General features: G+C 36.9%; 1 protein-coding gene across 1 annotated transcript; it reads left to right on the forward strand.

Moving 5' to 3' along the window:
• Positions 1-632: 632 nt before the first annotated feature.
• On the forward strand, positions 633-27075 carry LOC127659073 (glucose-6-phosphate exchanger SLC37A1-like). Its single transcript, XM_052148705.1, has 20 exons — positions 633-701; positions 1124-1375; positions 4443-4524; positions 4989-5094; positions 5411-5489; positions 7867-8002; positions 9052-9128; positions 9305-9471; positions 11214-11266; positions 12965-13042; positions 13248-13376; positions 13472-13562; positions 15414-15476; positions 19715-19800; positions 20215-20263; positions 20981-21054; positions 22458-22536; positions 22666-22763; positions 25241-25305; positions 25408-27075. The coding sequence occupies exons 2-20, from the start codon at positions 1320-1322 to the stop codon at positions 25421-25423; spliced, it is 1584 nt and encodes a 527-aa protein (XP_052004665.1). The 5' UTR covers positions 633-701; positions 1124-1319; the 3' UTR covers positions 25424-27075.
• Positions 27076-27532: the final 457 nt, after the last annotated feature.

A 27532-nucleotide genomic window follows, 5' to 3' on the forward strand; every position in this document is an offset into this window, starting at 1 on the left:
GGGATAGTTCACCCAAAAATGAAAATTCTCTCTTAATTTCTCTCCCTCATGCATCCCAGATATTTATGACTTTCTTTCTTGTGCTGAACACAATCAAATATTTTTAGAAGAATTTTTTACTATAAATTCTCCCCCCTGCCCAGTAGATGGTGATATGAACGACGAATGCAATCGGCAAAAACAAAAGAAGAAAAACGTGAAAGTGAATGTGGAGATTGATAGTAAAAAATGACTTAAAAATGTATCTGTTTCTCACCCACATCTATCATATCACGTATTAATACATGGATTAAATCACTGGAGTCTTATGGATTAATTTTAAGCTGCCTTTATGTGCTTTTTGGACCTTCAAAGTTCTTGTCACCATTCACTTGCATTGTAAGGACATACAGAGCTGAGATACTCTAAAAATCTTCATTTGTGCTCAGAAAGAAAGTCATACACATCTGGGATGACACGAGGGTGAGTAAATGATGAGGGAATTTAAAATTTTGAGTGAACTATCTCTTTAATTCAGTTTGGCTTTTGCATATTTACGCAGATTTGTACCTTCTATTTTGAAATATTTTACTTCCTGAAGTCTTCTTGTAGTGTCTAGTTGTGTCTGTGTTCATGCTGCTCTGAGTGTCGTCATCGCATCAGCGTGAAAGAGGAAGTGAACAGACGGTCGTGACAGACGTCGCTGAACCGAGAGTCGCACGGTACGTTGAGACCAACAACAATGTTTGATACTATTTTAAATTAAATCATGCATTAATGGTTTCATATCTCTTAGTCCGTTATCAATTGATTAATAAAAGTGTTTTCTTCCCATTACCTTTAGAGAATGCGACTCTTGACATCATATGCAATAATAATGATGTGCAACGTGAACCCTCACTGTAGTCTGTCTGTAATTTAATATTTATGATCTTGGTTGAATTATATTTTAGCACAGTATCTGATATAAAGCTTTTCTGTAAAGCTTTTCTCACATGTAATTGAGTTTGTGCTGTCTTTAAGTTACTCTTGTTGTATATTATTTAACAATCAAGTCATGCTTTATGATCAAAGGAGCAGGTCAAAGTTTAATGAAGTAGTTCTCTGACAGGAAATCATTCTCATTCTTTCTTCATTTGTTCAGGATATAAAGTCACATAACATGGGACAGATCGGGTTTGGATCTTGCCTCTCTTTGATCACATCCCAGGCCCCTCTAAGTCAGAGATGGGTCTTGTGACTTTAAATCTATGGCGGGCATCCTGCCTAACATCTTTATGAGATTTAGTAGGCAGCTTTATTAAACACGCTGTGTTAATTCACTTACAATATATACAAACATGGCAACAGTCCCACCTGGCATTCGCTTCCTGGCGTCCTATGATAAGAACCAGTGGTGAGTTTCTTCTCCTGTTTAACCATTTTTTGTGCCTTTAAACTAGCTTATAGACATAGTTTACCCCGAAAGTAAAATTCTGTCATCATTTCTCACCCTTATGCCTTTTGAAACACCTATGACTCTCCTTCTTAAGTTTGGAACGACAACAAGGTATGCAAATGATGACAGGATTTCCTTTTTTTGAGGTGTGATTTCATCAATATCAATATCTAACTGTTATGTGACTGGCTCAAAATGTTGTTGTTTCTGTGTGTGCTAGCTCAATGTCTTTACTGCTGTATAATTAAACAAAAATGCCCAACTTATACATTTTTGATTACTAGTCAAGCATTAATACAGCTCCTCCTGATCTGCACAGGTCTGTAATAGAATAGCATGTGCAATCTACCTATGTTTACCATTAACACTGCTTAAATACAGGCCTTGCTTTACACAATTAGATAAGCATCAATATTGCATTCTGTTCCATAAAAAAAGTGTTGTTCTCTTTCTTGACCTCTGCATTTAAATCCGTGGTCGCTGCCTTGCACATAAAATCATGCACTGCCTGAGGTTTAGATGAGCACTACTGCTTACTTGGTTTCCATTGCATGTATACGTCATTCACACATTTCAGTGCTGTGGAAAAGTATTTGTCCCCATCCTGATTTCTTCTGTTTTTGTGTATATCTCATACTAAAATGTTTCAAAAATTCAAACAAAATCAGCTAGACTAGATACTCCCAGACCTGATTACTGCCAGCCCTGTTCAATCAAATCAACACCTAAATAGTTCTTTAAAGCAGCATGAAATTGGCTAAAAGGTCTCACCCAGTAGCACACTATGGCAAGGTCTAAAGAAATTCCAGAAATGACGAGGAAAACAATTGGGATTGAAATACATCAGTCTGGGAAGGGTTACAAAGCTATTTCAAAGGCTCTGGGACTCCAAAGAACCACAGTGAGAGCCATTATCTGCAAATGGAGAACACTTGGCACAGTAGTGAACCTTCCCAGAAGTGGCTGACCTTCCAAAATTTCTCCAAGGGCATAGCGACTACTCGTTGAGGAAGTCATAAAAAGCCAAGGACAGCATCTAAGGGCTTCCATGGAAGAGTGGTGAGGCGAAAACCACCACTAACCCAGAAGAACATTAAGGCTCACATGAATTTTGCCAAAACACACATTGATGGTCCTCAAACCTTTTACATTTACATTTATGCATTTGGCAGACACTTTTATCCAAAGCGACTTATAGAGCCCTTATTACAGGGACAATCCCCCCGGAGCAACCTGGAGTTAAGGGCCTTGCTCAAGGACACAATGGTGGTGGCTGTGGGGATCGAACCAGCGACCTTCTGATTACAAGTTATGCGCTTAGCCCACTACGCCACCACCACCACTCCACTCCACCTTTTGGAGAATTTTCTGTGCACTGATGAGTCGAAATTGGAACTGTTTGGAAGACGGGTCCCGTTACATCTGGTGTAAATCAAATACAGAATTCCATAAAAAGAACATCATACCTACGGTCAAGCATAGTGGTGGTAGTGTGATGGTGTGGGGATGCTTTGCTGCTTCCTGGCCAGGGTAGCTTGCAGTAATTGAGGGAAACATGAATTCTGTGCTCTACCAGAAAATCCTATATGAAAATGTCCGGTCATCAGTCTGTGAGTTGAAGCTCAACCTCAATTGGATTATGTCGCAAGACAATGATCCAAAGTATAGGAGCAAGTCCAAATCTGAATGGCTCAAAATATATACATTTAAAGTTTTAGAGTGGCCTAGTCAAAAACCCTCCAATGTGGCTGAAATAAACCAGTTCTGCAAGGAAGAGTGGGCCAGAATTCCACCACAGTGTTGTGAAAGACTGATCTCCAGTTATTAGAAGCATTTGGTTGCAGTTGTTGCTGCTAAAGGTGGCTCAACCAACTATTAAGTTTAAGGGGGCAGTTCGTTTTTCACATTGGTGATATAGGTGTTGGATAACTTTTAGTGAGTTTCCCTTATCAAAGGAACACAAAGACAGGCTAGACGTGTTTACATTCTTGCGTCATGTAGAGAAGGGTGCTGTGCCTTGTACATTAGCAAATATAGAATTATATGGATATTTGTTTTAAACTAGCCAGACTTTAGCTATGTGGTCCAAAAATGAACTTTTTGCCACACTGACCAATGGAAGGTGTATTTAAAAAAATTGTCTGAATATAAACTTTTCATACTGCCATGAAACTACATTTAGCATTATTATTAATAAACAATATATCTATCAGGTTTCCCAAGGCTATAGAAAACATGGAAAGGTCATTGAAATGGATAAAATCTTAAAAAGTAATGGACAAGTCTGAACATTTCTATAGCCAACATTAGATTTTTCTAGTTTTGCTCAGCCCTAAAATATTGAATTGCTTACGATGAGTGTAATCTTCATAAAAAAATTTAAATCCTTAATAAAGGGATAGTTCACCCAAAAAAAAATACATCTCACCCTTTACTCACACTCATGCTGTCCTAGATGTGTATGACTTTGTTTCTTCTGTTGAGCACAAATAAAGATTTTTAGAAGAATATTTCAGCTCTGTAGGGCCATTTACTGCAAGTGAATGGTGGCCAGAACTTTGAAGCTCCAAAAAGCACATTAATGCAGCAAAAAAGTAATCAATTGACTCCAGTGGTTAAATCCATGTCTTCACCAATGTGATAGGTGCAGGATATAAACAGATCAATACTTAAGTCCTTTTTTGCTATAAATCTCCACTTTTACTTTCACATCCTTCTTTTATTTTGCTGATTCACATTCTTCATGCATATCGCCACCTACTGGTCACGGAGGAGAATTTAAAGTAAAAAAATTACGTACATTTGTATCTGTTTCTCACCCACACCTATCGTGTCACTCCAGAGGGTATATGATTTACCAGTTACAATTTAATGCTTGTTGCATATGTCTAGTATCCGTCTAGTATTTGGGACAGTTTTGGAGTGCAGCCAACATTTTTATCATATATGGTGTGACAGTCCATGAACAGAGGATATTTCACAGTTTTTTTTTTTTATTGAACCCTGTTGGCTTTGCTTTTCGCAGGTACAGGGCCTTTACATTTGCTCTCACTTTCCTGCTCTACACTAGCTTCCATCTATCCAGGAAGCCTATCAGCATTGTTAAGGTAACCTGACACCTGTCAAATTGAATAACCCTTTGCATGTAAGAAATATACATGATCAGAACAGTGTTTATTTTATTTTTTTATTATCAAAACCAAATTCATTACATTTCTTGCAATTCCCATCCCTAAAAATCTCTATATGAGACAGTGCTTAAACAATGCTACATACTGATGGTGTGATAAAACATTTACACATCCTCTTACCGACAATGTGCTTACAGGAACTCCTAGAGCTATTTTTGTCGATTTCTGTAACACATTAACGCTTGTATCTGGGCATTATCTAGAAGTACATGGAATGCAGCCATCTAACCATGTTGAACTTACTTGCACTGTTGACCCTGCCTTGATATGTGACCTGTATCAAGTAGTAGTACGTACTCACAAAACATTTATGAGCCGTCAGAGATTCGTTTATATTGTGTTGACTGATCTCTGTGAGTGATGTGTATGTGTTTGTGTAGAGTGAACTGCATAAGAATTGCTCTCATGTTACGGAGCTGTCGACAGATAGCAGCAGTCAGCAGCCTGGACTTCACTTGGATCTAGACTGCAGCTGGAAACCTTTCGGTAAGATTCTAGCTTGGATATAATTTACTATTCTTTTTTTCTATGCATCTTTACGCAGTACTTATGGCTTAGAGATGCTGGAAAACCAGCATCACAAAGACATTCCATCTAGCATGTTTAAATAGAAAAAATATTACTATTTTAATAATTGTGCAGACGGACATCAAGAATGCGTCTTTTGTCACCCTACTAAATGTGTTTACTCCAGAAACAATTGAGATTAATCATTATTATTTTAATCAGTTCACTGGCCCTATTCTGTTAATACTGTAAATTTCAAACTATTATTTTGAGCCATCTCTGTGTATCCCTATAGATAGAAGTAACTATAAGCAGTTACTTGGGGCAATGGATTACTCTTTCCTGTGTGCTTACGCTATAGGCATGTATCTCAGGTAAGAACGAGTACAAAACACTCCCCGTCTCACCATAAAGCCTAACTGAGAAGAGCAATCACTGAAGTTCCAGCAGTTTACATAAGGGGTGGGCAGTATGACCAAAATTATATATTGCTGTTATGAGTCATTTACATCACAGTAATATAATATAACATGATATACTGTAGTTAATGATGCTGGAAATCCACTGTGGTAGTTTTTCACAATTCCTGACATTTAATCATAGAAAACTTTCCCTGTCTTAGGTCAGTTAGGATCACTGCTTTATTTTAAGAATGTGAAATGTCAGAATAATAGTATAGAGAATTATTTATTTCAGCTTTTATTTCTTTCATCACATTCCCAGTGGGTCAGAAGTTTACATACACTTTATTAGTATTTGGTAGCATTGACTTTAAATTGTTTAACTTGGGTCAAACTTTTTGGGTAGCCTTCCACGAGCTTCTCACAATAAGTTACTGGAATTCTGGCCCATTCATCCATACAGAACTAGTGTAACTGAGTCAGGTTTGTAGGCCTGCTTGCTCACGCACACTTTTTCAGTTCTGCCCACAAATTTTCTATTGGATTAAGGTCAGGACTTTGTGATGGGCACTCCAATACCTCCACTTTGTTGTCCTTGAGCCTTTTTGCCACAACTTCGGAGGTATGCTTGGGGTCACCGTCCATTTGGAAGACCCATTTGCAATGAGCTTTAACTTTCCTGGCTGATGTCTTGAGAATTTGCTTCAATACATCCACATCAATTTCCTTCCTCATGATGTCATCTATTTTGTGAAGTGCACCAGTCCATCCTGTAGCAAAGCATGCCTACATTATGATCCTACCACCCCCACACTTCACGGTTGGGTTGGTGTTCTTCAGCTTGCAAGCCTCACCTTTTTTCCTCCAAACATAACGATGGTCATTATGGCCAAACAGCTACATTTTTGTTTCATTAAAACAGAGGACATTTTCTCAAAAAAGTAAGATCTTTGTCCCCATGTGCACTTGCAATCTGAAGTCTGGCTTTGTATGGTGGTTTTGGTGCAGTGGCTTCTTCCCTGCTGAGCAGCCTTTGAGGTTATATTGATATAGGACTCATTTTACTGTGGATATAGATACTTGTCTACCTGTTTCCTCCAGCATCTTCACAAGGTTCTTTGCTGTTGTTCTGGGATTGATTTGACCTTTTTGCACAAACTACGTTCATCTCTAGGAGACAGAATGTGTCTCCTTCCTGAGTGGTATGATGGCAGCATGGTCCCATGGTGTTTATACTTGCACACTATTGTTTGTACAGATGGTATGTTCAGTCATTTGGAAATTGCTTCCAAGGATGAACCAGACTTGAGGAGGTCCACAATTTTTGTTTCTTAGGTCTTGGCTGATTTCTTTTAAATGTCCCATGATGTCAAGCAAAGAGTCACTGAGTTTGAAGGTAGGACTTAAAATACATCCACAGGTACACCTCCAATTCAGAAGCTAATTGCATAAAGGCTTGACATCATTTTCTGGAATTTTCCAAGCTGCTGAAAGGCACAATGAACTTAATGTATATAAACTTCTGACCCACTTGAATTGTGATAGTCAATTAAAAGTGAAACAATCTGTCTGTAAACCATTTTTGGAATAATTACTACTAATGTTCGCTAGATAATGTTAAAATTTGAGTTTTAATTACTTCAACTTGCATGGAAACTTCTGATTTCAACTGTATACATTTATATTTATAGATTATAAACATCCCATTCCAGATGTGTAGGTCTTATTTTAATCTGTAGAACACAAACAAAGATTTTTAGAAGAATATTTCAGCTCTGTAGGTCCATTTAATGCAAGTGAATGGTGACCAGAACTTCAAAAACACTTTGGATGGCATGACAGTAAATGATGAGAGAATTTTAATTTGTGAGTCAACTATTCCTTTCAGTTATAAAAACAAAAGACTCACTACAGTAACATTAATATTATGCAATGGACAGTTTACGCTCTAAATTCTGATTTGGTATGTAAAATAGCTGAGATACGCACACCAGTGACCACACAGCAGTTAAATTCTACTTCAATTCTGCCTAATAACACCCCATAATATGTTCTTCCTCCTTTTAGCTAGTTTGTGACACGTCCTACTATGTATTTCCAGGATTCATTGCTCTCACATGTTTAATATGTAAAGCAGTCGTACACACTGATGGCCGCACAAATTAATATATGGTGGTATAAGCTGCATAGCCAAATCTCATGTTGACACATTTCTGCCATTGTAGCATACAATCGTATCACCCATATCTAGTACACACTTGATATATGTTTATAGTATGTTGCTGACATTAGACATCAATTGTATAACTGTCTGTAAAATGGATCTGATTCATTGTCCTGTCTCCTTCAGTGGAATAATTGGAGAGCGTTTGCCCATTCGTCTGTACCTGACTGTGGGCATGTTGACCAGTGGCTTTTTCACCTGTCTGTTTGGACTGGGATATGTCTATGACATCCATAGCCTCGGGTTCTATATATTTGTTCAGGTGAGAGTCATACAAAAACAATGAAACGACACCCTCGATGACTTTCATTATTTAACGCTCATTCACTTTGTTCATGGTCATGAAAAACCTGGAAATATCAGGGAATTTTATAAGAAAAGTCACAGAAATGTGAAAGTCATGGAAATGTTTGCTAGTTATGCTCAGCTTAAAAATATTGGCTATAAATTGCATATTGCGAGTGCAATCTCTTTGAAATGATTAAAAAAAAATCCTTATCCAGAAATAAAAAATGACAGAAAATTAAATGGTCAAAGGGTGTGGAAACCTTTGTGTCTGGGTGAATATACAGTCAGGTCCATAAATAATGGGACATCGACACAATTCTTATCTTTTTGGCTCTATACACCACCACAATGGATTTGAAATGAAATGAACAAGATGTGCTTTAACTGCAGACTTTCAGCTTTAATTTGAGGGTATAGTACAGATAATATTGCCCGAAACACTTCAGAATTCATCCTGCTGCTTTTGTCAGCAGTCACATCATCAATAAATACAAGTGAACCAGTTCCATTGGCAGCCATACATGCCCACGCCATGACACTACCACCACTATGCTTCACTGATGAGGTGGTATGCTTTGGATCATGAGCAGTTCCTTACCTTCTCCATACTCTTCTCTTCCCATCACTCTGGTACAACTTGATCTTTGTCTCATCTGTCCATAGGATGTTGTTCCTCACACTTGAAATGAACTCTGGACCTTTTATCTGCTCCTTGTAAATGGGATAATGAGGGAATAACACACACCTGGCCATGGAACAGCTGAGCAGCCAATTGTCCCATCACTTTTGGTCCCTTAAAAAGTGGGAGGCACATATACAAACTGTTGTAATTCCTACACCGTTCACCTGAAATTAAAGCTGAAAGTCTGCAGTTAAAGCACATCTTGTTTGTTTCATTTCAAATCCATTGTGGTGGTGTATAGAGCCAAAAAGATTAGAATTGTGTCGATGTCCCAATATTTATGGGCCTGACTGTAGCAAGAATTCAAATGATGCCAAGCAGACTCTGTTTTCTGTCTGTAGGTGGCTAATGGTTTAGTTCAGACCACTGGTTGGCCTAGTGTCGTGACTTGCATTGGTAATTGGTTCGGCAAGGGCAGGTATGAGGCATCACACTATCCACCATCACAATAAATCTTTTTTATGTGCTCAAACACTCAAAGTGTAGTGTAGTTTATTCACCTCTTAGCTGTTGTTTACCCACTTGAGTGTATCAGATCTGTTAATGTCACTCAAGTAGATGTTACATAATCTCTTTTTTTGCGTTTCATTTAAGGAGAGGCCTCATCATGGGTCTGTGGAACTCTCACACATCAGTGGGCAACATTCTGGGCTCTTTGATCGCTGGATATTACGTGTCCTCTAACTGGGGTCTGTCTTTCATCGTCCCTGGCATTATCATCGCTGCTATGGGGGTCATCTGCTTCTTCTTTCTAATAGAGCGTAAGTGTTTTGAATGTGACATCTCAAGATGCTAGATTGACCTTTGTCTTTATTTATTTGGAGTGACAGGTGTAAATAGCACTGGCACAACTATTTGCACCTGGTAGAGCTATACAAATGTTGGTGACATGGCCTGTTGGGTAGTGCGTGTTCTGACATTTTGCATGGTAGTGCTTATGCGTGGGTGAGCCGAGATTAAATCCGGCTTGTGACATTTTCCAAATCCCACCCCCCACTATTCCCCCCATGTTTTCCTGTCTCCTTTCTCACTACCTCTATAAATAATAAATTCCCAAAAATGCAAATATTATGTTATAAATTTATTATATTTTACATTGTTTTATGTTGTATTATATTATGTAAAAATACATATATTTTTGACACTTTTAGCCACTGTTAAAAATATGTGGATTTCATTGCATCATATAGGAAAATAACAAACCAAGTGGCATCTGCAACTTTTCTCTGAACTAAATTAACTTTTCTGAGCCATTTTTGCAATTACGTTTAACCAACAGCATCTATAGTGATATTTAATGGATCTATGAAGTCCTAACAGCACATTAACTGAACATGTTACACTGCGTTTGACAGACAGAAAGTGCCCAAATGCTTTTGTCTATTTACAAGTTTGTATTTTCTATGCCACCTGCAAAACTAGAAATGGCTTACTTAAAGTTGTCACGGAATATTAAGATGGGATAGATATTATATTTTAAAGGGATAGTTTACCCACAAATGACAATGCTCTCACATTTACTCACCCTCATGCCATCCCAGATGTGTATGAATTTCTTTCTTCTGCAGAACACAAACAAAGATTTTTAGAAGAATATTTCAGCTCTGTAGATCCATACAATGCAAGTGAATGGTGACAAGAACTTTGAAGGTCTAAAAAGCACATAAAGCAGCATAAACGTAATCCATACGATGACAGTGGTTTAATAAATGTCTTCTAAAATGATCTAATCGATTTTGGGTGAGCACAGACCAAAATATAATTCCCATTTCACTATTAATCTTGACATCAGTCTTCTTGGCGGTCCTGATTTCAAACTCAATTACATTTTCTAGTGTTCTGAGCATTTGTCAAGCACTAGGAAGTGTAATCAAGCTTGAAATCAGGACATCATGATTGTGCCTAGAGACTGAAATGACATGATGTACAGTGAAAAAGGAGTTATTTCCGTTCTTACCAGAAAACTTGAGTCTTATGGATTACTTTTATGCTGCCTTTATGTGCTCTTTGGAGCTTCAAAGTTCCAGTCACCATTGACTTGCAAAGTGACAGAGCTGAAATATTCTTCTAAAAATCTTGTATCTTGTAAATCTGTATTCATCTGAAGAAAGTCATACACATCTGGGATGGCATGAGGGTGAGCAAATGAGAATTTTCATTTTTGGGTGAACTATCCCTTTAACTTTGAAAATGTTATGCTGTCTTTAATATAAATGCCACATAAATGACCAAATAATCTTTTGTTGTCACTGTTTGTTATTAAACTATATATACAGCAATACTCTATACAGTATATCCTATTTACTTTATTATTGTACATGCTATTTTAGAATGGTAGACCATGTTACTTGATAAAATGTAAATAGCATGTTTCTGTTTACACCGAGGTGCAAATAACATCTGCCTTACTTATGTGTAAGGAATGAACATTGTTGCCGTATAGCCTAGTCAAGATGTTCTTGTTTCTTAATGAGCTCTGATAAAATTGCCTCTGTATCTTCAGACCCTAATGATCTGAAGACTGCCAGCGCCCAGAGCTCAGCTCCAAGTAATCAGGTGAGTCACTGTTTTATTTAGTTTTGTTTGAAGCCCTAATCACCTTCGCTTATTTATGCATATGTCTAATAAACAGTGAGTCAGACAAAGTCTGTGTCATCTTCACATTAGTTACTGTCTTTCCTTTGGGATCTGAGGTAAAGATGGTTGGATAACATTATTGCCTCTGATGCATTCATGCTCTAAATCTGTCGCTATGGCAACGGCATACACTTGTGAGTCTCAGTAGAGCAAGAGGTGCCCTTTTAAACAAAGGGAGAGTTCAGATTTCTGAAACCCCTCATCACATTGATTTTGATTTGGGAGGAGTGGCTAATCAGGACTAACAGAGACGTTAGGCATGGAGAAAGGGGGTGACAGATGCAGAAAATGTTGATTGATGCCTCTTTTTCTCATTTTGACTGTGGAGGAGGAATTAATTCAATTCAAGAGGAACTTCAAACACTTTGCAGCTGGCTGCTGCATAATTCTTGATTCTTTTTCATTGTTTACTCTAATGCCTCTTGAATTGTTTCTAAAGGATCCTTAAATATTCATAGTGATTCATTAATTACAAATTACTGGAGGTGTGGCACTGATACTTAGAGCTAATGCACAAAACTGCTTGTTTGGAAATATGCAAAACCATAAATCCGAGGACCAGAACTTGTAAGTTCCAAATAGCACATAAAGACAGCATAAAAGTAATCCATAAGACTCCAGTGGTGAAATCCAACACATTTACCAGCATTCTTACTGGCATATCCAAACCTGTTTACGTTTTGATGTCAAAAGCAGAAAATAATCTGCCGATTTCAAGTCTCATGTAAACACGGTTTTCTTGTGTTGTCATATTTTTTTTTAATTCACCGATTTTTGGGAGTTATCAGTGCAGTGATGTGCATGTAAACACTAATTGTGTGTTTCTCATGATATTTAAAACCATTGGTTTTAAAGGCTTATTATGCTTATTTTTTAATACAAATATACTCATACACACTAAATTGTGCCCCATGGATAAATGTCTTTGCTTAATTATATTAATATATACTGTATATACTTTTTGGTAACACTTTAAAATAAAGTGCCATTTGTTAACATTTGGGAACAACATTCGTTAATATCTACTAACAATGAACAACACTTTTAAAGCATTTGTTAATGCTTTGTTAATGTTAATTATAACATTAACTAATACATTTTAAAAATCTAAAGTTGTATTTGTTAACATTAGTTAATGCAGTATGAACTAACATTAACTAACAATGAACAATTGTAATACAGCTTAATAAATGCTATAATAAATATATTGTTCATTGTTAGTTAATGATACCTAATGCATTAATGTTAACTAATAGCACTTTATTGTAAATGGATCAGTTAGTGAAGGGAAAATGTAAATGATCAAAGGAAGACTGAATTACTTTGAAGAATCTGAAATATTGTATTGTAAAATATTGTAAAAGCATTTTTGGTCACTACTTTATTCTCAAATTCAATTAGTTATTTTATAGTTTTTGATGTATTTACTCTTAATAAAAATGTGGAAAATAGTAAAAGAATATAGAATGAGTAGGTGTGTTTTACCTTTTGACTAGTAGGCATATATCTTCTGTTTTTTATATTATGACTGTTGAATATATCTCTTGCAGTGTGTACCCAAACTACTGTCCTGTTACCTCTGTCAGGCAGTTTGAACGCTTGTTGTGTTTCTTTCAGAAAATGCATAAAAACTGGAATGGTTTGAACGGACATAAAGACCTCTACTTGCAGTACAAGCAAGGAAATAAAACACAGGTACGTTTTTGATCCCATTGAGTCTCTCTCATTGACTCCTATACATATACACTCTGCTGTCAAAAGTTTGCTTTATGTGCTTGATGAACATTTAATTTCAAAACCATAGGCATCAATTCCTCATGTGCAAGAAGGGTGTGTGCACATGCTTTTGGCCATACACTGTAGTGTCTCATACATAATATTGTACTGCTGTGTTTGTTAGAGCTGGGATACAGAGCTTCTCCTGGGGCAGGAGAGCATTGGCGTGTGTGTACCTGTGCAGCAGGTGGTGGTGGTGAAGAGTGAGGCTGAACCGTCAGCCATCAGCTTCATGGGAGCGTTACGCATTCCTGTAAGTACCGCCCATCCGTCAGTCCAATACAAGACTCCATTCAGCAGTGTAATGTGTCACTGAAGTTTCTGCTGGTTTTGGCTATGTTTTTGCAGGGAGTGGTTGAGTTCTCTCTTTGTCTGCTCTTTGCCAAGTTGGTCAGTTATACCTTCCTTTTCTGGCTTCCCCTGTACATCACTAAAGCAGGTGAGAGATACAGTTTTATGTTTCTTAAATTAAGACCTATTCTCTAGAAACCTTTAGGCAGGTGTGCCACATAGAGTAGTAATCATTGGCAAGTGAACAACATGATCGAGAAAGATTAAAGAGGTCAGATCAAATTTATTCCCTGCAGTCTACTTACAGTATAATTATTTTGGTACAAAGAGCATAATACATTTTTTATGGCCACTTTACACCGTCTCTCTGACCCATAGAATTAAATGGGTAATTTTAGCTGCTGTGCTTTTAAGAAGCGCCCTTGTCACATGTGAAATGAGAAACATTTATTTGCCTCTCTCTCGCTCAGGCTGTAGGCCTGCTGTCAGGTCTAATGTCGTTTTTAATTGTCGGGTCCGTCAATAAGAGCTGCTGCAAATCCTGCATTACTTTTTGAAAGAAATAAAAAACAATCCACACTGAAATGTGGCAGAAAATCTATGATTGTTGCGTAAAGATCAGGAACCTTGATAAAAATTAACTTCAAGCACTCTTTCCTGACTTTAGGGTTCAGGAACTGAACAAGATTGAGCTAACATTCACACCTTTAAAGTAATTGATTTCCTGGCATTTAGAAATATTAGCATCTATTCTGCTTGTGGTATCTGGGCAGTCCCAAGGATTTTTGTCAACAAATTGTGCTTGGGTTCTACTAAAGAGGACTTTTGAGTTCTGACAGTAACAATATCTTTCCATAGCTCAATGAACTCTTAATTTCAAAAGATTGGAGAAAATTTGATTCCTCATTATACGGTGTGTCCCCTTTAGTATCAATTATTATTTTCACGTCCCTTGAATCTGCATGTCAAATAACCACATGCAGTGATCCTCCCTTGTAGTCACATGGCCAGTGTTATTGAGTTAAGAGCTGAATTTGAAGCCAAACTCTCTTACGAAGCTTTGCTATCTAACCGCATTGATGCCCCGACCTGTTTAGAGTATGCACTCTGCGTATCATGGCAACGCCGGCATTTCAGACCTGTATACATTTTCTGGAACATCATTTCTAAGTAATTAAATTCATTCTGAGTACAAACAAATGCAGTATATTCTTTCTGTTGTTTCTTTTGGTGTGGGCTTGTAACGCAAGTTCCTGTGGTGACGTGAAGAAGCACCAATACACTGTTGATTTGTATTCTTATGTCAATACGTTTAAGCCACAAAGTTTGCGTTAACGTCATGCTTGATACAGCACAGTGATTGACAAGACAAATTAACAGTAAACTCAGCAGTATTGAAGATGTGCACAGTTCCACACACTTGTGAGCATCCACATTTGCTTACATATTTGTCCTTAAAGGGGGAGTTCTTCCAAAAATGAAATATTGTCTCATCATTTACTCACCCTTATGATATCCCAGATGTATGAATTTCTTTCTTCACCAGAACACAAATGAAGATTTTAAGAAGAATATCTCAGCTCTGTAGGTCCTTAAAATGGAAGTGGACGGTGATCAGACTGGTTTATAGTTAAAAAGTTCTTAAATATTGATCTTTTTTGCAGCAAAAGTGATTGTTTCACTTTAGATGATATTAATTTAACAACTGGAGTTGTATGGATGACGCTTATGCTGACTGATTTTTGGATCTTCAAAAGACAAATTTCCATTCACTTGCATTTTAAGGACCTACTGGGCTGAGATATGTTTTTCTTTAAAATGTGGTCTGCTGAAGAAAGAAAGTCATACACACCTGGGATATCATAAGGGTGAGTAAATGATATGAGAGAATGAGAGAATTTTCATTTTTGGGTGAACTATCCCTTTAATCTATTAGTACATAATTAACAGATGTGGATTCTCTGTCTTCCACAACTAACATGTGATTCCTTTTTCTTAGCTCACCTAGATGCCAAAGAAGCTGGAGACCTTTCAACACTGTTCGATGTGGGAGGCATTGTTGGTATGTTGTGAAAAATGTCATGTATATTCTAATAAAACATACAGTATACAGTTGAAATCAGAAGTTTACATACACTTAGGTTGAAGTCATTAAAACTAATTTTTTAACCACTCCACAGATTTCATATTAGTAAACTGTAGTTTTGGCATCTACTTTGTGCATGACACAAGTTATTTTTCCAACAATTTTTTACAGGCAGATGGTTTCACTTTTAATTTACTATATTACAATTCCAGTGGATCAGAAGTTAATTGTTAATTAAATTAACTGTACCTTTAAGCCGCTTGGAATAATTAGCCAATTAGTTTCTGATAGGAGGTGTACTGAATTGGAGGAGTACCTATGGATGTATTTTAAGGCCTACCTTCAAACTCAGTGCCTCTTTGCTTGACATCATTGGAAAATTAAATTAAATCAGCCAAGACCTCAGAAAAACAATTGTGGACCTCCTCAAGTCTGGTTCATCCTTAGGAGCAATTTCCAAATGACTGAACATACCACATTGTTTACAAACAATAGTGCGCAAGTATAAACACCATGGTACCATGCATCCATCATACCGCTCAGGAAGGAGACACATTCTGTCTCCTAGAGATGAACCTAGTTTGTTGTGAAAAGTGCAAATCAATCCCATAACAACAGCAAAGGACCTTGTAAAGATGCTGGAGGAAACAGGTAGACAAGTATCTATATCCACAGTAAAATTAGTCCTATATCAATATAACCTGAAAGGCTGTTCAGCAGGGAAGAATCCACTGCACCAAAACCACCATAAAAAAAAGCCAGACTACAGTTTGCAAGTGCACATGGGGACAAAGATCTTACTTTTTGGAGAAATGTCCTATGTTCTAAAGAAACAAAAATTTAACTGGGCCATAATGGAGGAAAAAGTGTGAGGCTTGCAAGGTGAAGAAAACCATCCAAGTATGGGCGTGGAACTATCATGTTGTAGGGGTACTTTGCTGCAGGAGGGACTGGTGCACTTCACAAAATAGATGACATCATGAGGAAGGAAATTGATGTGGATGTATTGAAATAATATCTCTAGACATCAGCCAGGAAAGTTAAAGCTCATTGCAAATGGGTTTTCCAAATGGACGGTGACCCCAAGCATGCCTCCGAAGTTGTGGCTAAATGGCTCAAGGACAACAAAGTGAAGGTATTGGAGTGCCCATCACAAAGTCCTGACCTCAATCCGAAAGGAAATTTGTGGGCAGAACTGAAAAAGTGTGTGTGAGCAAGGAGGCCTACAAACCTGACTCAGTTACACCAGTTCTGTATGGATGAATGGGCCAGAATTCCAGTAAATTATTGTGAGGAGCTTGTGGAAGGCTACCCAAAACGTTTGACCCATGTTAAACAATTTAAAGGCAGTGCTACCAAATACTAATAAAGTGTATGTAAACTTCTGACCCACTGGGAATGTGATGAAAGAAATAAAAGCTGAAATAAATAATTATCTCTACTATTATTCTGACATTTCACATTCTTAAAATAAAGCAGTGATTCTAAATGACCTAAGACAGGGAAAGTTTTCTATGATTAAGTCCATGTAAACTGACTCCAACTGTATATAATATTATTACATAATATATACAAACGTTTTAGGCACCTGTGAAAAATTTAGATTTCTTAAAAAAAAAGAGGATTTCTTCAAAAATAATGTCATAAATAGTTTTCATTATCATTTACATTTTACATTTACATTTATGCATTTGGCAGACGCTTTTATCCAAAGCGACTTACAGTGCACTTATTACAGGGACAATCACCCCCGGAGCAACCTGGAGTTAAGTGCCTTGCTCAAGGGCCCAACAGTGGCATCTTGGTGGTGCTGGGGCTTGAACCTCCGACCTTCTGGTCAGTAACCCTGAGCCTCAACCACTGAGCCACCACTGCCCCATCAATTGCACCATGTAAAATCCAGTAAACATAAAACAAGCCTTCAAAACAGCACCAATTCTCCTAGGTACACCTGGACAGTTTTTCTTGTTTGTTTTCAGATAGGATGTTCCAAGCTATTATCAATCTATTTAGTGTCTCTCAGTTACTTCTGTCTCTTCATGTAATCATGTTTGACTGACTCAAATATGTTGAGATCCAGGCTCTGTGGGGGCCATAACATCTGTTGTAGGCTCCTTGTTCTTCTATATAACTTTTGCACAGTACTGTATATAAATTTGGTTATGCCCGTTTTGTATAACCCTATGTATTAAATACTTTTAAAATGGTGCTTTTTCTCTTTTTAGTATTTTCTTTTATTTGGGAACATGATGGGCGCAAACCAAAGATAATATTATTTATAATAAATTAGTTGTAATTCTGGCATCCATGTAGAAACCGCTTCAGTCTACATACAGGTGAAACTCGAAAAATTAGAATATCGTGCAAAAGTTCATTAATTTCAGTAATTCAACTTAAAAGGTGAAACTAATATATTATATAGACTCATTACAAGCAAAGTAAGATATTTCAAGCCTTTATTTGATATAATTTTGATGATTATGGCTTACAGCTTATGAAAACCCCAAATTCAGAATCTCAGAAAATTAGAATATTGTGAAAAGGTTCAGTATTGTAGTCTCAAAGTGTCACACTCTAATCAGCTAAACACCTGCAAAGGGTTCCTGAGCCTTTAAATGGTCTCTCAGTCTGGTTCAGTTGAATTCACAATCATGGGGAAGACTGCTGACCTGACAGTTGTGCAGAAAACCATCATTGACACCCTCCACAAGAAGGGAAAGCCTCAAAAGGTAATTGCAAAAGAAGTTGGATGTTCTCAAAGTGCTGTATCAAAGCACATTAATAGAAAGTTAAGTGGAAGGGAAAAGTGTGGAAGAAAAAGGTGCACAAGCAGCAGGGATGACCGTAGCCTGGAGAGGATTGTCAGGAAAAGGCCATTCAAATGTGTGGGGAGCTTCACAAGGAGTGGACTGAGGCTGGAGTTACTGCATCAAGAGCCACCACACACAGACGGGTCCTGGACATGGGCTTCAAATGTCAAACGTCTTACCTGGGCTAAAGAAAAAAAGAACTGGTCTGTTGCTCAGTGGTCCAAAGTCCTCTTTTCTGATGAGAGCAAATTTTGCATCTCATTTGGAAACCAAGGTCCCAGAGTCTGGAGGAAGAATGGAGAGGCACACAATCCAAGATGCTTGAAGTCCAGTGTGAAGTTTCCACAGTCTGTGTTGGTTTGGGGAGCCATGTCATCGGCTGGTGTTGGTCCACTGTGCTTTATTAAGTCCAGAGTCAACGCAGCCGTCTACCGGGACATTTTAGAGCACTTCATGCTTCCTTCAGCAGACAAGCTTTATGGAGATGCTGACTTCTTTTTCCAGCAGGACTTGGCACCAAAAGTACACTGACACTGACACTTGACACTGCCAAAAGTACCAAAACCTGGTTCAGTGACCATGGTTTTACTGTGCTTGATTGGCCAGCAAACTCGCCTGACCTGAACCCCATAGAGAATCTATGGGGCATTGCCAAGAGAAAGATGAGAGACATGAGACCAAACAATGCAGAAGAGCTGAAGGCCGCTATTGAAGCGTCTTGGTCTTCCATAACACCTCAGCAGTGCCACAGGCTGATAGCATCCATGCCACGCCGCATTGAGGCAGTAATTAATGCAAAAGGGGCCCAAACCAAGTACTGAGTACATATGCATGATTATACTTTTCAGAGGGCCGACATTTCTGTATTAAAAATCCTTTTTTTATTGATTTCATGTAATATTCTAATTTTCTGAGATTCTGAATTTGGGGTTTTCATAAGCTGTAAGCCATAATCATCAAAATTATATCAAATAAAGGCTTGAAATATCTTACTTTGCTTGTAATGAGTCTATATAATATATTAGTTTCACCTTTTAAGTTGAATTACTGAAATTAATGAACTTTTGCACGATATTCTAATTTTTCGAGTTTCACCTGTACACTTGAGTTTATAACAATAGACTTGCATAGTTCAGATTATAGAGTCTAAATGACAAGCCACATTTGAAGCTGTTTTAAAATAGGTGATATATGCACACCTCTGACCACATTTAAGTTCTTTATTTCTTTAATAGAAAAAAAAGAAATAATTCTTTATTGATGCTGCAAATTGCAGTGTTGCGCTTTTTACCTGTTGAGTTGACTCGTCTCTACCATTGCACGGTATATAACGTCAAAATGCCCAGCCCTATTCAACAATTAAGTTTTTAAAATAGCATCCTACATGTTTGTGTTTGTGTGTAGGAGGTGTCCTGGCTGGAGTGATCTCTGATAAGATTGGAAAGAGGGCCACCACTTGTGCTGTGATGCTTCTACTGGCTGCACCCACAGTATGTCATTCTATTGCCCTTACAAAATACACTTACCTATATGAACCAAACGGAAGAGTCAACATTTCCATGTGTAGAAATGCAGCGAACCAAAGCATGTGGATTTAAAGGCTCTTCTCTATGGAAGCCGCTGCAGGCTGTCTCACGTCTCCTTCAAGGGGCACGTGGGTGAGGGGGTGTCTTAAAACAGAGTTGAAAGTTCATTGGTTGCTACAACGAGTCAACTGTCCAATAAACTCGATTGTCAAATGGAGAAAGAAAAACAAATGGAAAAAGAAAAGCCAAAGTTAAATGAAAAAGAAAAGGCATTGGCAAATAGATGACGAAAAGTAACTGGAAAATAAAATAATTACCAAATGATTTTTAAATAGGTGCATTCTCTCACCATTGACTGTGGTTTATGTTTTTCAACAGCTCTATGGCTTCTCTGTGATGAAGCAGTTTGGCTTGGGGCCCACTATTGGTAAGATCATCCCAGTGTTGCCTTTCAGAGTTACATAAGTTTTTCACCACATTGCTTTGCCACTAATGAGATGTGCAAATGAGCTACTTCTAAACGCCGTTCTTTCAATGATGATGATCATGAATCGAATGCCTGCTGGTGTCATTGAGTTAAACCGTATTTTGCAATATATAACAAATGCATAACGTTTATAATCATTTTAATTAATATTAAATCATTTCAGTTTTACTCTTAAGTAAATGTCTTGTTTTCTAATGTTTTTTCAGTTTGGGACAGTCTTAAATGTCAACTCTGTTACCACGATTTATTATAGGTAACAAAAAAATAAAATAAAAAAAATTCCAGAAAACAGACCAACATCATTGCAGACTTATTCATGCAGGTTTTGTCCAATTAAATGCTCTCTAAAATGAGAATGTCCCTCCCCCTTATACCACCTGCAACCAACTAGCATGCAGCAAATCATGCTTCTTCATGTTGTGACATAACTAATGTCTATTGGCTGTTTAAAAAGGTACAAACTCTTCAATATGTCCAGCCCAAACCTCCTGTTTCATTGAGAAATATGTCAACAGAATATTCATGAAGTCTTACAGACATTAACGTGAAAAGTCACCTTTTCAAAATGGAAAATTCATAGAATTAACCATTTTGTGTTTCATATGTTGTTCTATTGCATGTTTTAGTGGTCTGATGTTTGTGTAATTTCACATAAAGGTATGCTGCTGGTATGTGGTGGTTTAGTCAATGGACCTTATTCTCTTATTACGACTGCTGTCTCTGCTGATCTGGTGAGTGTGTGGGTGGGTGGGTTTGGGTGGCAAATCACTTAAAGGTGCAGTATGTTAGATTCAGAAACCCTTGTTATTAATGACACCTGTGGCCATTAAGGGAACTGCAGCCAGCTACCTGTTGCTTGTGCACACACTCCATAGGGACGCCAGCGAGCATTGACCAAAACAATGATGTAACGTACAAAGAGACTGAACGTGATTCACCGTAGATTACTGTAGCTGTATATTATATTTGACTCTCCAGTGCTGGAACAGGGCTAAAACAAAGTGTGGATATAGGTCTGACTATGCGAGTCTGTAGTTTGAAGTAAATACTTTTCTTTGCATGATACACTGACTGCATTTAAACGATAACCTCTGTCGGCGTTATCTAGCCAACTTTATCAATAGCTGTAAGCTAACTTTGGTGGATGATGACAGTAGCTGTTTATAAAATAGACAGTACATTATAAATAAGTTGAGACAATTCAGTATTGATTTGATTCCATCACAACTGTCATTTGGTATATTGATGTGTTATTGTTTTACAATAATAGAATGTATATATTTACTGTATAACCAAGTTACGTTACACTAATGAAAGGGACTTTTTGCATTGTCTTGAACATTGTCTAGCATTCATTTAATGTGTCGTTGTTTAGCTAAAATTACCCAGATCAATCCTTATGGCACAATATTTCACATGCTTTGCAGTTATGTAAGTTTACCTGTCCAATAAGATGAACACCAATTTAGGGTTGGTTTTGATCCCCAAAATAAAACTAAGGTCCCTCCAGGAATCAAATGCCCTGCCGATGTTCATTCTAGTTTTCGCTCAACCACAATCACGTTCCCGCTTCGCCAGAAGGGATTCAGTAGATAAATGGGCTTGTTGTTTTTTTTTGGCTTGCTCTGATTTTGTGTTGGAGTCGGACATTTGCTGGATTCCATCTCTAAGATAAAGTTATCTAGTGTAGCTGTTTGTTTGACGCTGTTGAATAGCGGAAGAGAAGCGCTGAGGCAAGGCTCTCCGGAGCACGCATAAATGTCACGTCCTTTGGATTTTCGCAAAAGCGACCTGCTCCCTTCGCATGAAAATCAGTCTACAGGCTTTAATAGGCAACCTAGGAAGTCCGGGAAGGGCTGTTCACACATAGACAAAAAAAAGGGGCGAATATTACAGGAAAAGTGTTACATATTGCACCTTTAAAAAACATACTAAACTGTTTTGGGGTTTTTTATGTTAAAATGCAGAAAGTTGTTTTGTGAGGGTTAGGTTTAATCTATAGTTCACACAGTATAAAAATCATTATGTCTATGGAGAGTCCTCGTAAGGATAGCTGCACCAACGTGTGTTTTTGTAATGCATAATCTTCTGCTCATGTCTATTGTTATTTGACTTATTTTATTTAATTCTATAGGGAACACACAAGAGTCTAAAGGGCAATGCCAGGGCTCTCTCTACAGTTACAGCTATTATAGATGGCACTGGATCAGTTGGTAGGAGCATTATTACTGCTGAATTGCATATTTTATTCAAGTAGTATTGGTAGACATTGATATCAGGATGAAGCCGTCTCAAGCACTTACAGGTAGAACTGACAGAAGTAACTCTTTCATCTTATGCAGGTGCTGCTGTAGGACCTTTGCTGGCAGGGCTTTTGTCAGCACGAGGCTGGAATCAAGTCTTTTACATGCTCATGACTGCAGACTTTTTGGCACTGCTGGTGAGTTTAAGCTCATGCTGACTGCATTTCCAGAGCTTTAAAGGGACAGTTCACCCAGAAATTAAAATTCAGTCATCGTTTACTCAGCCCCATGTCAGTCCACACCAAAATGCCATCATTTTTTTCTGTGGAATGCAAAAGGTGATTTTTTTTTATTTTTTTTTTTTAAGAATCTTCACACAAGTCTTTTGTTTATATAAAAAAAAGTTTAAAGTGACAATAACTGTCAAGCTCCTAAAAGTAGTAAAAAAAAAGCACTGAAAAAGAAAACAGTCTGTGGAACAATATTCAGAGTCATCTGAAGGCATAAAGTAGCTTTGTGTGATGGACAAACCTAAAATTAAGTCTATTTGTTGAAAATCTTCCCCTCTTCTGTAGCGCTTAATTCAAATTCTTCATCTTTCATATTAAAACTACCACTTTGTGTTTGTTTATTACATATTAGAACCAATTATGTTTTGCCGTCAAACCTGCTGGTCCAGTTTCTGAATGCAGTTGCGAATTATATTTTAGAGCTTTGTTGAAGGGGAAGATTATCAGTAAATAACGACTTGGGTCTGTTACTCAAGCAAAGCTACAGAGTGCACTAGTGCCCTCTTTATTTTTCAGTCGTCTTAGTTCCACATGTATATTTTCTATTCTTTTTTTCTGTAGGGATTTCATAAGAGTTCTAATGAACCAAACCAACAAGCTCCGAGTTGAATCACAACATAACAAATTTTGTCTTGAAGCTAAAGTATTTAAAAAATCGGACAAAAAGACTGAGTACTTTACATTTTTAATAAGGGACTGTACTACAATCCTGTGGAGCATTGCAAATGACAGAAACAGCTTAAAAAATGTATTTATTTGAAGATGTTGATTGTATATATAAAATCAATATGTTTGTGGCAAGGTGGAGGGCGGGGCCAGGTCATGATACCGCATACCAGTGTAACATGGTTAAATGGAAAGGAGAAGGCGAAAACCGGCTTGACAATATCAATAATAATTTAATTATAAACTTAAAGTGTTAGTTCACCCAATAATGAAAATTATCCCATAATTTACTCACCCTCAAGCATTTCCTAGGTGTATAGTATCAGAAAATGAGTTCCAGGATTGAGAATGTTATCAGTAACATTGCTAACACTGTTCTACATTTCAGAGAAATACTAAACCGTAATAATGAGCTTTTAAAATATAATTTTTCAAGCGCACGCACGAAGCGAGCCGCAGCGACACCGGGAAAAGCGGTAATGATTCTGAATGTGTCGGCAAAATTAGCAAGAACATGTCATGATGATATTTGGCTGGTTTTCCCATGAATCTATTAAATTATTATTGATAATAATTATTAGACTATTATTATTATCAAATTAATATTACAAATAATTCGCCTGTAGACACAAAGACATACGTTTGAAGAAACACTCTATTATATTATTAAGTACAGATGACAGAAAAGCCGTATATGCGCATATATGACGCGCTGATACAGAGGCAAGCAGTCTCGTGGAACACGTGCTTCTAAGGATCTCACTCTTTGTTTCTGCCTTCCGATTTAAATTTTTTATGAGTGCTGCAAATGACCTCTGACATCTCAGTTCAGGAGGTGCTTTGAGTTCAATTCACTTTAATTCCACAGAGCAGTTTATTGTGAACGTAACTCTGCAGCCTGTATATATATATAATAAAATAATACAAAAACACTTTCACCTTGAACCATGATTTATATTTCAGTGATTATTATCATCATCATAATTATTATTTTTACATTTATAATTGTTTTTATGTCTTCATTTGTGTAAGTAATTTTCCGCCTGCATGTTTAGAAGGATTCTTGCCTGACGGTAAATGGGAAATGTGGTTACGTGTGTATATATATAATATTTTATCATTTTATTATTTATTTATTTGCTTTTTCGTTTAGTTTGGAGTGCAATTTGAATTTGGAAATGTTTTTGATTTTAAGTTTTTGTTTTTTAAATAAATTATTTAATTTTCAATGCAAAATCAAGAACGCAAGAATATTCACTAATCCCTCAGCCCCGAGGTTTCCGATGTAATTGGATATATATATCGTGAAGGAGGGAACTAAACAAATGTATTAACATGCATGATACATTTTCCTGGATAACGAAATACCCGATGGGTAGAGAATGCACGGATGAAGCTTCTTTGCCAGAGAGATGTTCAACTGTTGTAAAGCCATCTTTCAAAAAGTTGAACAACACATTTTAAATGCACTTATTTTTTCCCAGTTTCATTTCAACTTTTTGTTAAAATATATAAAAAATAAAGTTCAAAGTTTGAAATCAAGGTGTCTTGCTTTATTGTTTAAGCTTAACCCTAACCATTTTTACCTGCTGTTTTTTTTGTTTGTTTTTTGTTTTTCGACCAAAGTATTGAAAAACGTATCGTTTAGGAACCGGTATTGAATATTTTTGAACGATACCCATCCCTAATAATGACTTGTTTGTATGTTTGTTCTTTAGCTTTTGCTAAGACTTGTGATGAAGGAGCTTCGCTCTCACAAGAACCGTCCAGGAGTTGCTGTTGAGTAAGTGACCTCCCCCATCTTATTTACCATATCACTATTTTATGTATGCAAATAATTTACCAAAGTTGTTTGACATTTTTGTAATTTATTTCTTTTTCTTAGACTGAAGGAACATTGAGTACTTTGCACTAACAGAGAGAGAAAAAGGGGGAGCACTGGAGCCAATTATTTAAGTTAATCTTTTGCCAATTCAGATATCTGACCACTTCCTACCCTGGACCACAACTTGAGGTTTGGACCAAAACTTGACTGAAACCTGTGTTTAGTCTACAAACTTCTGTTTTAAAAGACGTTATTTCCTTTTTCAGCACAACATCTTGCAAGCTCTAATTGCATTTGTCCTTTGAACATTGTAGCCAAACAAATGAACATGAATTGTAGATCAAGCCTAAATATATCTCCAGTTAATGGCAAACTTGCACAACCAGAAGGTAGCCTCCTCTTTGCTTTTATCAAGGGAAATCTTAAATAAATACAGTGTAATTTCTACTCCTAGACCTAGAACCCCTCCCAGGCATATAGTACCTTATTCACGAAACACAAGCAAATCCATTCTTATGTAAACGTTTGAATTGAGTTGCATGCAACAAATAACGCAAGGATGGTTATACGAATGATTTATGTACATAGAAAATCGTTCTGCTCGTGTTTCATGAATAAGGCCCATAGAATGTATATAGTTGGTTTATTTGTTTTGTATATGTGCTAAATCTATGATAAATTACTATATTATTCTGCCTTTCAATGAACCAAAACCAATCCTATTTGTTGTACCTTATATTTGGACCAGTTCCTGTGTCTTAGATATGTCGTACAGTTTGGTGACATTAAATGTCCTTATCCTGTATTTGCATGTAGGAGATCCATAAGGGGATTCAGACATGTAATTGTTCACTTTATTTTCTTATTTAATTCTATATTTATTTATTTTTGTAATTGGAGTCTTTCTTTGCTGGCCTGTGACTTGAATAATGTGAAAGTTTTTTTGAATCCTCATAAAGGAAGGTTAGCAATAGATTTTTATCTGAACATTCAAGTACATGGTTACTGATTACTACAGTATACCTTCAGCGCTCGGCTGATACACTTATTTTGTATATTCACATTCAGAGTTTGTTTTATGTTAATAAAGGAGGATACAGTATTAGTTTACTTTTAATAGTTTCACTCATTCTCAGCTTGGTTGTTAGCCTCAAAACATGTTCACATCAAACTCAATTTGTGTGATATTACAAATCTGTGTGAATAAACCAAAAGAGCCTCTTGACCATAATTTTAGGACTTGCACCTGCCTGCTACATTCATGAATATATAAGGTGTATATTTGAATGTTCAGATTACTGTAGGACTTTGTTGCTCTGCAGTGCTAGAGATACAGGACCTCTTGCATAATCATATGTTTAGCACGTGTGCATTTATCCATAAAGGACACTGCACTCTAGATAATTGAATGTATCTGTATAATTTATGGGTAGCACCTTGGTGTAATGAGAAAAAAATACATTGTGCCTTTTTTCTATTTACTTTCTTGTATATGGATGTCTTTTAAGTGTTCATTTTTAATTTACTATCAACTGCTTTACAAAATATCATGTAACAAATAGAGTTTTGGGAATTATCTGTATATTGTGTTGCTGTGTGTTTAAAGAGAACATTCTAAATAAAACAAACAAATAGCAATACATCTTTTTTGTGTGAATTAAAAAATATAGATAAAATATGATGCTCTATGTACCACTAGAAGTAGTGAAAATAAGAGTAAAATGTTGGAAACTGTCAAACCTTGTACTGTGTCAGACTGATCTTACAGTAAAATCGGAAACCGTAGGTTGACTTTTCTTTAGCTGAAATCATTCTGTGCTTAACGAAATGTGAAACACTGCCCCCAGTGGCCAAAGCTGTAAGTGATAATGGGCATATGAGCGCATCTGAGCTATATTTTCCAGGAAAATGTCCACGGACGGGTGCCAAAAGCGAGTTGTGAATTAAGTTGTTTTCGGCTGTAATACAGTGAAGCAGAATGCATGATTTATAAACCTAACCACCCAAACCTTAAATTAACCATCAGTGGAGTAAAAATGTTATGTTTGATGGGAAAATTTAAATCTCTTAATCTTGCTCGTCACTGATTATGCTAATGTCATTTATTCCTGGTTTCAAAGTGGTATGCTAACTCAAGTCTCCTACGCTGCTGATGCAATGATCTTCAGGTCACACAACAGGGGAA

The sequence above is a fragment of the Xyrauchen texanus genome, chromosome 18, assembly GCF_025860055.1.
Source record: "Xyrauchen texanus isolate HMW12.3.18 chromosome 18, RBS_HiC_50CHRs, whole genome shotgun sequence".
Taxonomy (NCBI): domain Eukaryota; kingdom Metazoa; phylum Chordata; class Actinopteri; order Cypriniformes; family Catostomidae; genus Xyrauchen; species Xyrauchen texanus.